This window comes from Amborella trichopoda, chromosome 9, assembly GCF_054954075.1.
Source record: "Amborella trichopoda isolate Santa Cruz 75 chromosome 9, AtrichopodaSantaCruz75HAP2 v2.0, whole genome shotgun sequence".
Lineage (NCBI taxonomy): Eukaryota > Viridiplantae > Streptophyta > Magnoliopsida > Amborellales > Amborellaceae > Amborella > Amborella trichopoda.
The window spans coordinates 7,060,923-7,073,429 of record NC_142344.1 but is presented as its reverse complement, the minus strand read 5'-3'; the positions used below and the strand labels follow the sequence as shown (position 1 = coordinate 7,073,429).

The 12,507-nt window shown below is 38.9% G+C and overlaps 1 protein-coding gene across 10 annotated transcripts; it reads right to left on the bottom strand.

Moving 5' to 3' along the window:
* Positions 1-2,580: 2,580 nt before the first annotated feature.
* Positions 2,581-12,507, bottom strand: LOC18424087 (BTB/POZ domain-containing protein). 10 transcript variants are annotated; one of them, XR_016041212.1, is made up of 14 exons: positions 11,857-12,507; positions 11,071-11,360; positions 9,552-10,075; positions 8,991-9,320; positions 8,238-8,468; positions 7,580-7,741; positions 6,643-6,972; positions 6,282-6,329; positions 5,911-5,969; positions 5,589-5,721; positions 5,105-5,179; positions 4,905-4,985; positions 3,131-3,199; positions 2,581-3,025 (listed from the first exon to the last, which is right to left on the bottom strand). XR_016041212.1 is itself a non-coding variant. In XM_011630589.3 (14 exons), exons 2-14 carry the CDS (start codon positions 11,342-11,344, stop codon positions 2,807-2,809), a joined length of 2,418 nt encoding a protein of 805 aa, XP_011628891.2. In that variant the 5' UTR covers positions 11,345-11,360; positions 11,857-12,507; the 3' UTR covers positions 2,581-2,806. The 10 variants fall into 10 exon arrangements, 6 of the variants coding, with proteins under 6 accessions (XP_011628891.2, XP_088703687.1, XP_088703690.1 ...); XR_016041213.1 differs by having other exon boundaries at positions 11,071-11,438; positions 12,238-12,507; XR_016041211.1 differs by having other exon boundaries at positions 12,238-12,507.

Below are 12,507 nucleotides of genomic sequence, written 5' to 3'. Positions count from 1 at the left end.
AGAGTTCGTGGTTCTCTCTGGATGCGATTCTATCTCCTACATTTGATGATTCATCTTATCTTTGGGTGTGCAAGAATTTGAACAGTTCCATTTCGTTAGTAGAGAGTGTAAAATCATATACTAGGGATACTGTCCTTAAGAGATGAGGGAGGAGTCGTGAGATGATTGCTCGAGAGGAGATGATTGCATAATTGAATCCGTGTACAATCATGGGTAAGATATTTCTCCTTCATCTTCTTCAAGAACGGACCAAGTTCAAAGACCCATTCCATTCCATTCCATTGGTGAGAGAAGCCTCTTCAGTTGGGTTGAAAAAGACGACCTCCGAATCGTCTGATCCTGATATCAAATCCCACCCATCTGATAATAAAAGATGACAACCTTAACAAAAATCATCCAAATTATAGCTATTTTTCATGTTCCCGTCTTCTATGAGCAGAAAAATTGAAATCTTTAGTCTCAAATGATTTTTCTCCAGAGAAAGGAGCTCTCGTCTCAAAACAAACCTCTCTTTTTAACTCATTTTATGGATGTGGTTTCAATCTCTGCTTCATAAGGAACCACAAAAGCTCTTTCCCGTGGTTTACGAGCAAGACCCCTCCCCTACAGTTGCAACTTTTGAACCAAATGATCCCTCTCCACCATTAATAAAACTTCGTTTCGATTTAAGAGCGAAGAGAGAAAGAGGGAGACAGACAGAGAATGAAGAGAAAAGAGAGGGAGAGGGAGACGGACAAAGAGAAGGAAGAATAACTAACGGAGACCAGTTGTGGGCTAGTGTTATCTTTGGCAAATATGACGGACCCTAATGGCTTCATTACCAAGAAATGCTCTTAACCGGCCCTCCTATCACAAATTTTGAAAGGGATTCAAGGAGTTAGAATCTTATTCCTAGCTCTCTCAAGAATTCTGCTGGGCGATTGACTGCAAACCAAGTTTTGGCAGACCAAATGGCTGGGAGATTTACTCCCTGAAAATTATGTACCCATAGCGGTACAATAGATCAACCCAAAAATAGGAATTCGTACTCGGGTGACCGGTTGGTATGGAATTTAGACCTAAACATTCGAAAGGGTTGATGCAGTTGTGGCAAAACAATTCCAATCTCTTATGAGCTCGTTCGCTCGCTCCATGCCTTATTGTTTCCACCCAGGGAAGCTTGGCACAATTATCTGGAACCTGGAGCCTAATGGTATGTTCTCTGTCCAGTTGATTGATATATTGAGGAAATGCCTCTTATTGCCAAGTTCTGGAATTGTAAAGTTCCACACGGTCAAAGACCTTTTTGTGGCTTCTGAGCCAGGGAAGACTCGTCACTGCCTGCAGAATAGGGGAATGATCCTCACTAATGTCTGCCTGTTGTGTAAAAACAGCAAGGAGTCCATTGACCACCTTTTCATCCAGTGCCCAATTGTTGGTGGTTTGTGGGTCCATTGACTACCATTTCATCCGGTTCCCATTTGTTGGTGCTCTTTGGGACTGGTTACAGGTTATTTCAAATTGGAGTTTCGCCAGACGTTGCAATATTCACACCTTGCTTCAACAGGCTTGGGCCTCTCCTTTTCCCTCTCTGGGATCTCTATCTCAGCCATGCATTGGAGTTTCCCCAGACATTGCAATATTCACACTTTGCTTCAACAGGCTTGGGCCTCTCCTTTCCCTCTCTGGGATCTCTATCTCAGCCATGCATTGGAGTTTCCCCAGACATTGCCATATTCACACCTTGCTTCAACAGGCTTGGGCCTCTCCTTTTCCCTCTCTGGGATCTCTATCTCAGCCATGCTCTGGAACCTATAGAGTGAACGTAATCTCAAAACATTTGAAAGCCGTAGTCGGGATCTCCCTTCCTTCCTCTTGACGATTCAGCAGTCAATTATGTCTTGGGCCTACAGTTCACTGCCCATTCGAGCCATCCCTAAGGAATTCTTCTTTGCTCACTTCAGCAACCTCTTGACGATTCAGCAGTCAATTATGTCTTGGGCCTACAGTTCACTGCCCATTCGAGCCATCCCTAAGGAATTCTTCTTTGCTCACTTCAGCAACATCATGATATCATGATCTCCTAAGAAAACAAAAAAAAGAAGAGGATTATCATGCCCAAACCATGAGGAACAGTGGGCACAAATGGGCAACATTTTTCTGAAACTACGCACACTAACAGCTCTCATTTATGGTGCAAAATTGCAACTATAATACAGATACTCGGACCTACCACCCATCGCCCATATTTATCCATGGGAGGTTGCAATCAACTGAAGGCAGCGCCCATATTTATCCATGGGAACTTGAAATCAACCACCACTGAAGAAGGCGGATTAGAAACGGAAAGCGGCTTATGTCCACAGGAACACAGATGGTGGATGACAGGTCTGCCAGCCACAAGCAATACTGATGATAAGCATAGAATATCTTCCCATAGAATTAAGAGTATGACCCCGCCCTCTCGCACACAGTAGTATAACACCCTGCCTCTATCTCAGCCAACCATTTGAGAGAGTGACACAGAGAGAAGCGCACGTACGCATACAAAAGAGAGCGCTCTCACACATGCATATGAACTACCATAGACAGCACCCACTATAACAAAACCATCAAGACATACAAGCCTGAATATATACAAACACAAAGCATCCAAAAAGGAGGCCGGGTGGGGGGAAAGCATTCAACAACTCAACAATGCAAGCAAACGAATGACATAACAATACTCTCTTCTTCATCCACATTAACTTTACACAGGCAGGGAGCGATAAGAGGCCACCTGCAGCCCATACGCCACCCACAAGAGGTTTGGCTCATGCATTGTGAATCAACGAAAATAACCATACAGCTCCAAGAAGCACATGCATAGGTTCCACGGGTTCGAGTCACTAGTGGTCAGCCCAGTCAATAAAACCCTAAAGAATCTAAAAGGGAGGAGGGCATTTGGGGGGTGTATTGGCCATGAGGCAAATTGGGCAGGCTTGCATATAGTCCGGTCATTTTCGTGTACTCTTAAGTCAGTCCAATTTTCAGCATCTCGTGAGCCCTGGTGATTGGTGACAAACCTTACCATTGTTAGATGGGAAGTTTAAGTGAGGAGAGAGAAAGTTAGGGAGAAAAACAAGCTAGGAGAGAGAAGTGAATGGCTCACCTGCAGAGACCAATGACGAGTGAACCCTGTAGAACCATCTTGTCTTATCGTGTAGTAATTGCACATAAGCTGCATTCATCCATCAAACAAACAAAAAATGTCATTCCTTTTCGTAGTCCGTTTCTAGAAAACACACGATCATTATAAGCCGTCAAACTGACTTCAGCTTTTGAAAACTGGAAGTGAAAACCTTTGAAAGTATGCTTATATATATTGTTTATATATGATCATCTCTAGAAGTGTTGTGGACGTAATACCAAATGAATTGTTGTGCATCCAAAGCTCATAAGCATGCAATGGAAACCATAGGGAATCACAAAGAAAGCAGGGGAAAGTATCCAACCATCAAACAACACAAGATTTAATATGGTTCAGCCAGATTTTGTGACCTACATCTACAGGAGAGAAATGCAGAGCTTTACCTACTGGTTTAATGGAGATCACAAGGTGGAACAAGGCCCAAAAACCTTCAAAGTGCTCTCTTTCTCTATAAAGGCCCTTTTACAGTACAGCCAGCAAAACACAATGTAATAGGTTCCTCTTTCACACTCTCTTTAGAACTGGGCACACAGCAAAACCCACAAGAGAGCTCACTTTGTCCACGCTCTCTAGTACTGGGCGCACAACACCCAACAAGAGAAAACCCATGTTCACTCTCTCTCTAAACAAAAGGGTTTCAATCCAAAGGCTCGAAACAAGAGAGGGAGATGTCAACCAATGATACACATTGTGCCAAAGTGGCATACATGTGATTTGGCTTCAACACACATACAACAATAGGAACGCAGCATGGGAGATACTGGAGATTGAATTCCCTGTGTTACTTGACGTCACTGCACCACACCGACCCACTTCTAGTCATACTAAGAAGAAACCAAGAATGGAAAATGATAAAACTGCATTATGGTAAGAGTGAAGAAAAGATCCAAAACCCTTTGTGCATCAGCAACATTTTCATACTCCGTCCCACACATAAACATGCATACATACAAACAGACATGAATTTTGCGCATTCAGGCCCGATTATCTCTTCCTTCAGTTTTGTTCCCTACATTTTCATGTCATCACTTTTTTCTCTCAGTGTATTGTAGTTTCAGGCTTGATTGGTTAAACCATCCACAATTAGAACACAAAATCCCAAGTTGAAATCCAACTGAACTAACCCAAAAGAGAAAAAATTAGGTTTTATTTATGCTACTCCCCTAAGATCATTATTTGTTTTTTTGTTTATGTGCATGCTTTGTGCAAATTTTAGTCTAGTTTCATTTTATATCCTATTTCACTTTTCATTTCTTTTGCTGTTTCACTTAGGGTTTGGTTTATTATCTCTTTAGTTGACTACTAAAATTTCAATGTTTGGATCACATTTACATACTTTCAGATAGCTTACTCAATGCGTGTAACTTGACCAGTCCCAGAAAAAATTAAATAGAAGTGACCATATAAAGGTAGATCATTTAACAAGATCATCATAACAAAATACCACCAATAATAAGATGTTTTCAACTACTGTTCTAAGCATGAAAACAATGGTATGTTATAAACTTCAATCATTAATAATGGGTGCGTCAATAAATAATCACTCTAGCCTCATACTTTTTTATTTTATGTTATTTGTCACGCAATGTGAACATTCTATTTACTTGTTAACCGTAGAAAAACAAAAAATAATTGGATGTTTCCGCAACAGGTTCATAACACCCTGCCCCATACATGGCCACCATAACAACACATGAACAGAAATTAGAAAGCTGAAGCTTGGTAAGATGCTAACCTCATGATCTTGGCCAATGTCAATCTTCCACCATGCACAGTTTTTTCCTCCTACTATCCGAGGGCCCGCAAAAGACGTAGCCTAATTTGTTCAAGAGTTAGTTATCTTCAAGGACAACTTGAAGAATCAAAATAATTGAGAGAAAAAGAACAGCAACCTAGAGTTTCAAGACTACACATAAAGAAATTCATTTGCCAAACCTGGTATGTCCTTGAGACCAATGACTTGGGATCAGTGTACCTAGAAGCTGGGCTGCTAGCCGTCACAATAACTCTCTGTTAGACATAAAGAAAACCAAAATGGGAACTTAGTCAAATCCATGTTAACATAGACCATCGATTGGTCATCAAAATCAATCCAGACCAATAATGTCCATCATTTTTCCACTTTCTATAGGTAGTAATTATTTGATTATATAAAATACAGAAAGAAATACAAAATGAAGCAAAGAGCGACGGTCTTTAGTCAAACAAAACCCAAGCCAGCTACATATATCATTTGCTACATTAGCCTCTCTGGGGGAGGGAAATGGAGAGTGGTTGTTGAGATAAATAAGAAAATGGAACACATTCGGAGTAATAGCCACATGCTATTTGCCATTAGCCTCTCCATGAACGCCATTAGGGTGGGTATACTTAGACTAGAGAAGAAAATAGAAGGTAAAACTATAGATTCAAAGGTTACCTTTGCAAGAAAAGGATTAACCCAGTCGTGCTCCCCATATGAAGTGCCAGAATAATACAAAACTCCATTCTGGTCCCCATCACATATGTATTGAAGCTCTTTGAAACTGGAGGGTCTGTGCTGGAACCTCATACTGCCAAAGTTAAAAAGAGTGTGTGAGCACATAATGATGGCTGGAATGTAGTAAAAGAACAAAACGCCAAGTCATAAATCCACAGGAGTGAGTAAGAGATAACCTAGAATCCTATATGTTGAAGTTCCCATTGCTAGCAATTATAAATGGTCATTAGTGGTATAAAGGGAAATGAATGCTATATCTTACTTCTGCTCATTTGCAATTTTCATAGCTGAAGTGTCTGCAAATTCAATGGCTTCCTTCACCTAACAAATTAAATAATCATGGTCAGAATTTGGTAGTGCTTAAGATCTTGTCAAAATTGACTTATGATCCCACAAACATACAGAAGCACACATGCTTTTCCAAATTTGAAACATATTTAAGAGTAAAATTTTTAAAACCATGTATTTCCTCCTTTGTAGCAATTTATTTAAGCTGATATGCAGCCCAAACCCTAACTGCAGCTTGTACACCCAGGCTGAAATCATTAAGAAATCTACACTTTCAACTGCTTTCTAAGCCACAAAATTCTGCATAATTTAAAGAACTTCAAAAAGAACTATTTTATCACTCACTAGTTCCTGGAATACTGGAATTTGCCTGTTGAGATTGCTCTTCTCCAGCTGCAGCACAGTAACAAAAAGCAAATACTCAAGTTTAGTAGGCATATCTCAAAAAACTCCACAGCACTGAAAAGTATACACAAATCAACAGACATTGAGAAAACCACTGCCCATTGGGTAATCACCGCAGTTGAAGTGATTGGTGTTGAAAGAGAGAAGACCCCACCAATGGGTCATGGTTCCACTCCAGATCCAACATTATCCAACATTTCAATGGATGATGGCGAACTGTGGACTACGGCTTTTCCATAGTCTATTTGGATTATAGTAAATTTTTACTCTAAAAAAAAAAAAAAAACAAAATGTAGCATACCCTCTTGAGCAAGGTCACTGGCATTAGTGGAAAGCGTACAAGAGGAAGCAGTACATGAATCAGTCCAATCCTATCCCTGAATAGAAGATCAGGAGTGCAAGCATTTAACAACTCATCCGATGTTTCCCAGTGATAAACTTCACCAGCTTGCATACACCACATGAGCACAGCATCGAGAACCCTTTCCTCAGACGTTACAGTCAAACTGGGATGCTGCAAAATGCATAATCATCATAACTAAATATAATTTTTACATCAATCACTGATGCCTCCATATCCTCATACTGTCAAAGCCAGAAGACTAGTCACCCTGGTTCTAGTCACGGACGCCTGGTACAAAAATCACGGGGAAAATTGAGGATGAAAAATATGTTTCAAGTATGCCATATCTTGAACTACCTGAACTCCAGGTGCAAGTGTCGTCAGATTGACTTATTTAAATAAGGAACAGCATTCCATAATCCAGTAGACTATATGGTTTTCCATTTTCCATTGGGCCACAATCGTCTGATGAAATCATGGATGATAATGCAGAGACTGTGGGATACACCAGTGGGTTCATATCCTGTTTGGTGGACCCCACTCTCTCTATAACTCTGTCTATATAAAACCCAATCCATCATTTCGCCGGATGGCCATGAACCAGTGTACTATGGCTTTCCATAGTCCATTGAACTATAGTGTATTTTCCCTCAAAATAAATATATACATGGATACCCTCCGGTTAGCCTTCAATTTGCCAATTCATTTCAGCTTCAGCCAATTCAGGAAAATAGTTTGGAACATTTTGGAAAGGAACATTGAAACAAACAAGGGAAATTGCAAAAAGCATAATATTGATCCTTCTGCCTACTTTGTACTGGGCCGAAGCGAAATGAATCTGACTGCATGCAAGGAACAAACCGGCATACGGTTTGGTGCAATGATGAACACCCACCTGTAAAATTTTCAAGAAAGTTGGCTCATCGAGCTTCACAAAGTCCGTACTAGCAGTCGTGCAATAGTCAAAATTCCTTGCGAATTTCTTGACACAGAGTTCTTCGAGTAGCTTACATGTTGGCATCAATGAAACTACTTGCAGAATGTGGCACAATGATTCCTAAAACAAAATCCAAAACAGCCCAGCCCAAACAATAAATGAGTGAAAAAAAAATCAAAGCGGTATGGAGCATCCTAAAAGAGAATCCAAAAAGCCAACAAGGACCGACCCCAAATAGACTAGTCAATGGTACACACTGATCCTACAAAATTCAAAAAACAATCTGAGATATAAATTAGGACAGAATAGCAATTTGGACACATTAATCCTACAAGATAAATCAAACAACCAATCCAAGATATAAATTAGTAAAGACAGGCCGAACTTTCCCTAGGAATCATCCAATTAAACCTTATATGTTGAAAACATTTGCTTTTAAATGACATATCTCTTACGTTAATTTTAGACAGAAAAATATGATTTCAAAAAATCCATTGAAGGGTAAATAAGAAGCTGCCTCAAAAAATTACATGCAAATAAGCTCAAAATAGCTGTTTGGTTTTAGACTTCTCTTTAGAAATTTATCGAGAAAATAGGGATGGGAAGGAGTGACCACCTCTGATAGACAGTCCAATAGGTATTTGCAACATTCCTGCTGAAGAAAATCAACTCCATATTGATCAGACAACACAAGGAGGGGGAGTAACAGGGAACCCATTTCCCAGCTATCATTGTCTTTGAATTCACCAGTGTACATGAAGTGCAGCATGGCCAAAAAGGCATCTGCATGGACATCCCTCAGGCAAATCCTTGAAGATTTGCTTTCGCTCATTCCATTTGTAAACATCTGTCCAACATCAGCAAGCTCGTCAAAAATAAATACCAAACAAGAACCATGGGCAAAATAAAAAGGAGAGTCTCATCTACGTGTGTTATAGAATACTCCCATCACTAAATGTGACCATGATTTGCAAGTTTCTTCCATCCTACATGCAGAAAATAGCCCAAACTGACATTTAAGGATTACTTGTGGTGTATACTTACGACCTAGTGTCAGTTAGACAAACTTACAAAGTAACTATCGTTTCAGAAATCTCATGCAGGTTACTCAACTATGAAAAGATACTATATGATTTCAGCTAAGAAAAATATGACTGTTGCAAAAGAATTTGTTAAATTTCAGTTGATTTATTTGTGATTGCATAATCATGACTCCAATTCTAATGATGGAGCAATGCATTTTATTACATAGCTTTTGCACCACATTTGCCAGAAATCAACATGGATTAGCATATAAAGTTTAATGCCAAAAGTCATGAGGAAAGATGGGGGAGAAGCCAACAAAAAGAAGCGATAGAATCCCAAATACCTTTGCAAAAGGAATGCTCCATAAACTGAGAATGAGTTTATGACATCGAGCAATGAGACCCTTCCCATCAATGTATATATCGACATCGCTGTGCTCACCATTTATAAGCAACTGCTTCAGTTTCAGCACATCAATGGGAAGCTCACAGGGAAAGACAGTGCATCGGTGTGCCTTGAAGCTTGTGTGTACTATTTCATGTTTCTTATCAGGTTCTAACAAAATATTCCTCGATTTGGATCGATTCACTAATTCTTCACATCGCTTAACGAGTGCTGTAACTTCAAACTCTTTGCTCAAATCTCTTAATCTACCAAGCTGAGACTCCATAATCTGAACATTTTGGAACAAAACACTACCAAGTATCAACAAGCAATCCAAAGGGTAGTAAGGTCGCGCAAGGCAAAATTGCATTACACAGAAGTATACAAGGTTGAGAAAGACAACCACAAACTATAAAAATCCATAGATACCTCTATGTGTGTATGAGAGAGAGAGTGTGTGTGTGTGAGAGAGAGAGAGAGAGAGAGAGAGAGAGAGAAATGATGGTTAAATCAAACACACCTCACATCGCCCAGTGTAGATATACTGAAGGAGAGCATGAAGGACTGGATGGGAAATAGAAGGAAGCCTGATCACATTATTTTCATTCATTAAAAGGCGACCGAAGCTACTGCAGGTCTCAAGAATGACCCGATGTGCAGGAATCACCTTTTCCTCGAGACCCACAACAAAGAACACATCATGAAGATCCCAGTTCTCTAGAAATTTTCCAAGGCCCCATCCTTCATAGGCATTGAACCCATCTTCTTCTTCATCATCACTCAAGTCCAATATTGTGTTATTCACATGCTTTTGCAGAGTAATGTAGTTCATTTGATGCAAGGGCATCACTGTCACATTTCTATATCCAACATGCTTGTCCCAGCTACTAAGTCCCACATACTGAACCTTACAGTTTGGTTCTGAGTGGAGCCATTGGAAGACCACATCTTGGAAAGGGTACTGGCCCTTACCTATACTAATTAGACCATCGCAGAAGCTAATCCAATAACTCTGGAAGCCGGAAGTACAACACAACCCAATACCTGCAAGAGAGAATCAGGTGGTCCAAATCAGAAGGCTAGGTGGCGATTCTTGAAAAGGAAAAGCAATAAATAAGGGTAGTTTCTCTTTTAAAACAATTGGTGATTCAAATTTTGTTTCTAATGCAATGGCTATTAACTCTTTTTTCCCTTTTTTTTGAATGAACACTGGCAGTTGACCATCAGATTCTACACAAATCGTTATATTAACTAATAAGAAGTGGGCCATTCTGTTTAAAAGGAAATAAAGCATGTCCCAACCTTGCTTTGACAAAACCACTATTAACTAACACGACAGACAAACAAACAAAACAGCACAATACCTAGGAGATAATCAAAATTTTCCAATTTAAGGGTCTGGTGGGATATTCTTGAAAAGGAGGCATTAGACCAACTATTTTAAGTGTTACCTGTTATATTTACTTTGTTCTAAAGCAATGCTTAGTAAGTGTTAATTTTGTTTATAAAAGCAATTGGCTAAACTTATAAAGAAACAGTCATATGATAAAACTGTTAATGACAAGGAAAAGAATAATTTGTTTTGATCAAACCATTATTGACTGATAAATAGATGAACAACAAAATATGACCCAACACCTAAGAGACAATCAAATGATCAAAATTAAAAGCCTACTTATAGATTCTTTAAAAAGCAGATCTTCTAAGGCTAATCACTCTTTTAAGAAGTACTTCATATTTCTATTTTCTTCATATGTATAACTATTTGCTCACAAATTTATTAAAGAAAATGTCATTTGTAATTTTTCTTTGATTTTTTTTTTTCTCTTATAAAATAACTGTTAAAAAAAAAACAAGTAAAATCCAAAAAAAAAAAGGGAAGGAAAACTTTCTGCCAAAGGATACGACATGGATTTGTTCCCCCCCCCCCTTTCTCTTTATCTGGTAAAAAAAAACTGTCAAAAATGAAAAAGAGGCATCTAACCAGTTTTGTTCACATGACTAACAAAACAAAGGAACAAAAAGAACCAATCCAATACCTGCAACATCCACTACGCTTTTGCCATCTACTTCGATCTTGAGCCTCCTGTTCCTATGGCTTCCAAGTATAACAGTATAGTGAGGAGTATTGTCAGTCTTGTAATGGTAATTCTGAGTACCTGCATGCTCCCTGAACACCACTGTGATGTCATTTCGAGCAAATGCTTCGAAAGTCACACACCCACGCCCGGCATCTCGGAATCTTTCCATAAGCCACACACACTCAAATGGGGCCACTGTAAGAAACTTCTTTTGCTTCTTTCCTCCATCCATCTTTGCCAACCCAAAACTGAAAAAACCAAATTCATACCAAACCTTAATAAACACAGCTACGGATCTCTGGTTTTCATATTAATCAGTAAACCCCCTGCATTGATCCCAACAAAATATACAATAAACCAAAATCATATGATCGAATAAGGATTCTAGGCATCCATAAACACCAAATTCTAAGGCATAAAGGCAACACATTCAACAGACAATATAAATCAAAGACCATCACCAAGAAATTAAAAACAAGATCTAATAGTATGACTTTTCAGAAAAATGTTACCATCATGATACACGATCATCAATAAACAAATTACTTCAGATAAGTAACATAATGTATAGAGAAAAAAGCAAACCACCAAACAACCAGGTTAAAAATTTGTTTTTTCTCAGGCAAATAGACCTACAACTCTATCAGCTGTAATCGATTCATCACCGGTTTTAATTTTTTGAAACTGTAAACTGTAAAGAAGAGCAATTCTAACATATAGCAAAGGAGAAAATCGATTCATCACCTTCTCAAAACTGGATTATCCAAATAGAAATCACCACTTCTCTTATTTGATTATATACAAAAGTCAATGGTGGTTTCCAGAAAACGGATTAATCAGTCTGCCTCCCCCACATAAGTAACTCAGCTCCCTTTTATATGACTAGCAAATATCAGTCCACAATATGACACAAGCATGAGATTCGCCCATATCCAAAATAGATAAACGCCGCCCACATGAGAGAGACAGAGAGAGAGAGACTTCTAGTGTATACGTCGCATTGAATACAATATATTATTGATCAGATACATATATCCCATCAGATATTTTCATGAAATTATGCTTCAACTTACAGAAAGATGAAAGTTCATGATGCAAAATATCTAGAGAACACCGAAAACCCACCTCATATTTTTTGATGGGTATTCAGAGAATCCATTAATTTGATGACCCATCTCATAATTTCATATGAATTTCGCAGAAAAACTACGAATTTCATGGCTGGCAAATTCTCACGTGATTATTCATGGGGCCATCTTTATCCCTCTTTCTGTCTGTTTCAGGCAAGTAGCGCACAGAGATCAGAACACCCAAGTATTAAATTATTGATTGCATCAAAATGACCAGAGGAAGAAGAAAGATTCTTTCCTTCAATTCTTGCTAAAATTTTGAGAC

Excerpts from the sequence above, each read along its gene's own strand:
- LOC18424087 (XM_020676555.2), bottom strand. The coding sequence starts at position 12,287 with ATGGGTCATCAAATTAATGGATTCTCTGAATACCCATCAAAAAATATG. Across the intron at positions 6,856-7,579 it reads CTTTCTTGAAAATTTTACAG|CATCCCAGTTTGACTGTAAC; the intron begins GTGGGTGTTCAT and ends TGCATTTTGCAG. Across the intron at positions 5,970-6,281 it reads TTCCAGTATTCCAGGAACTA|GTGAAGGAAGCCATTGAATT; the intron begins GTGAGTGATAAA and ends TTAATTTGTTAG.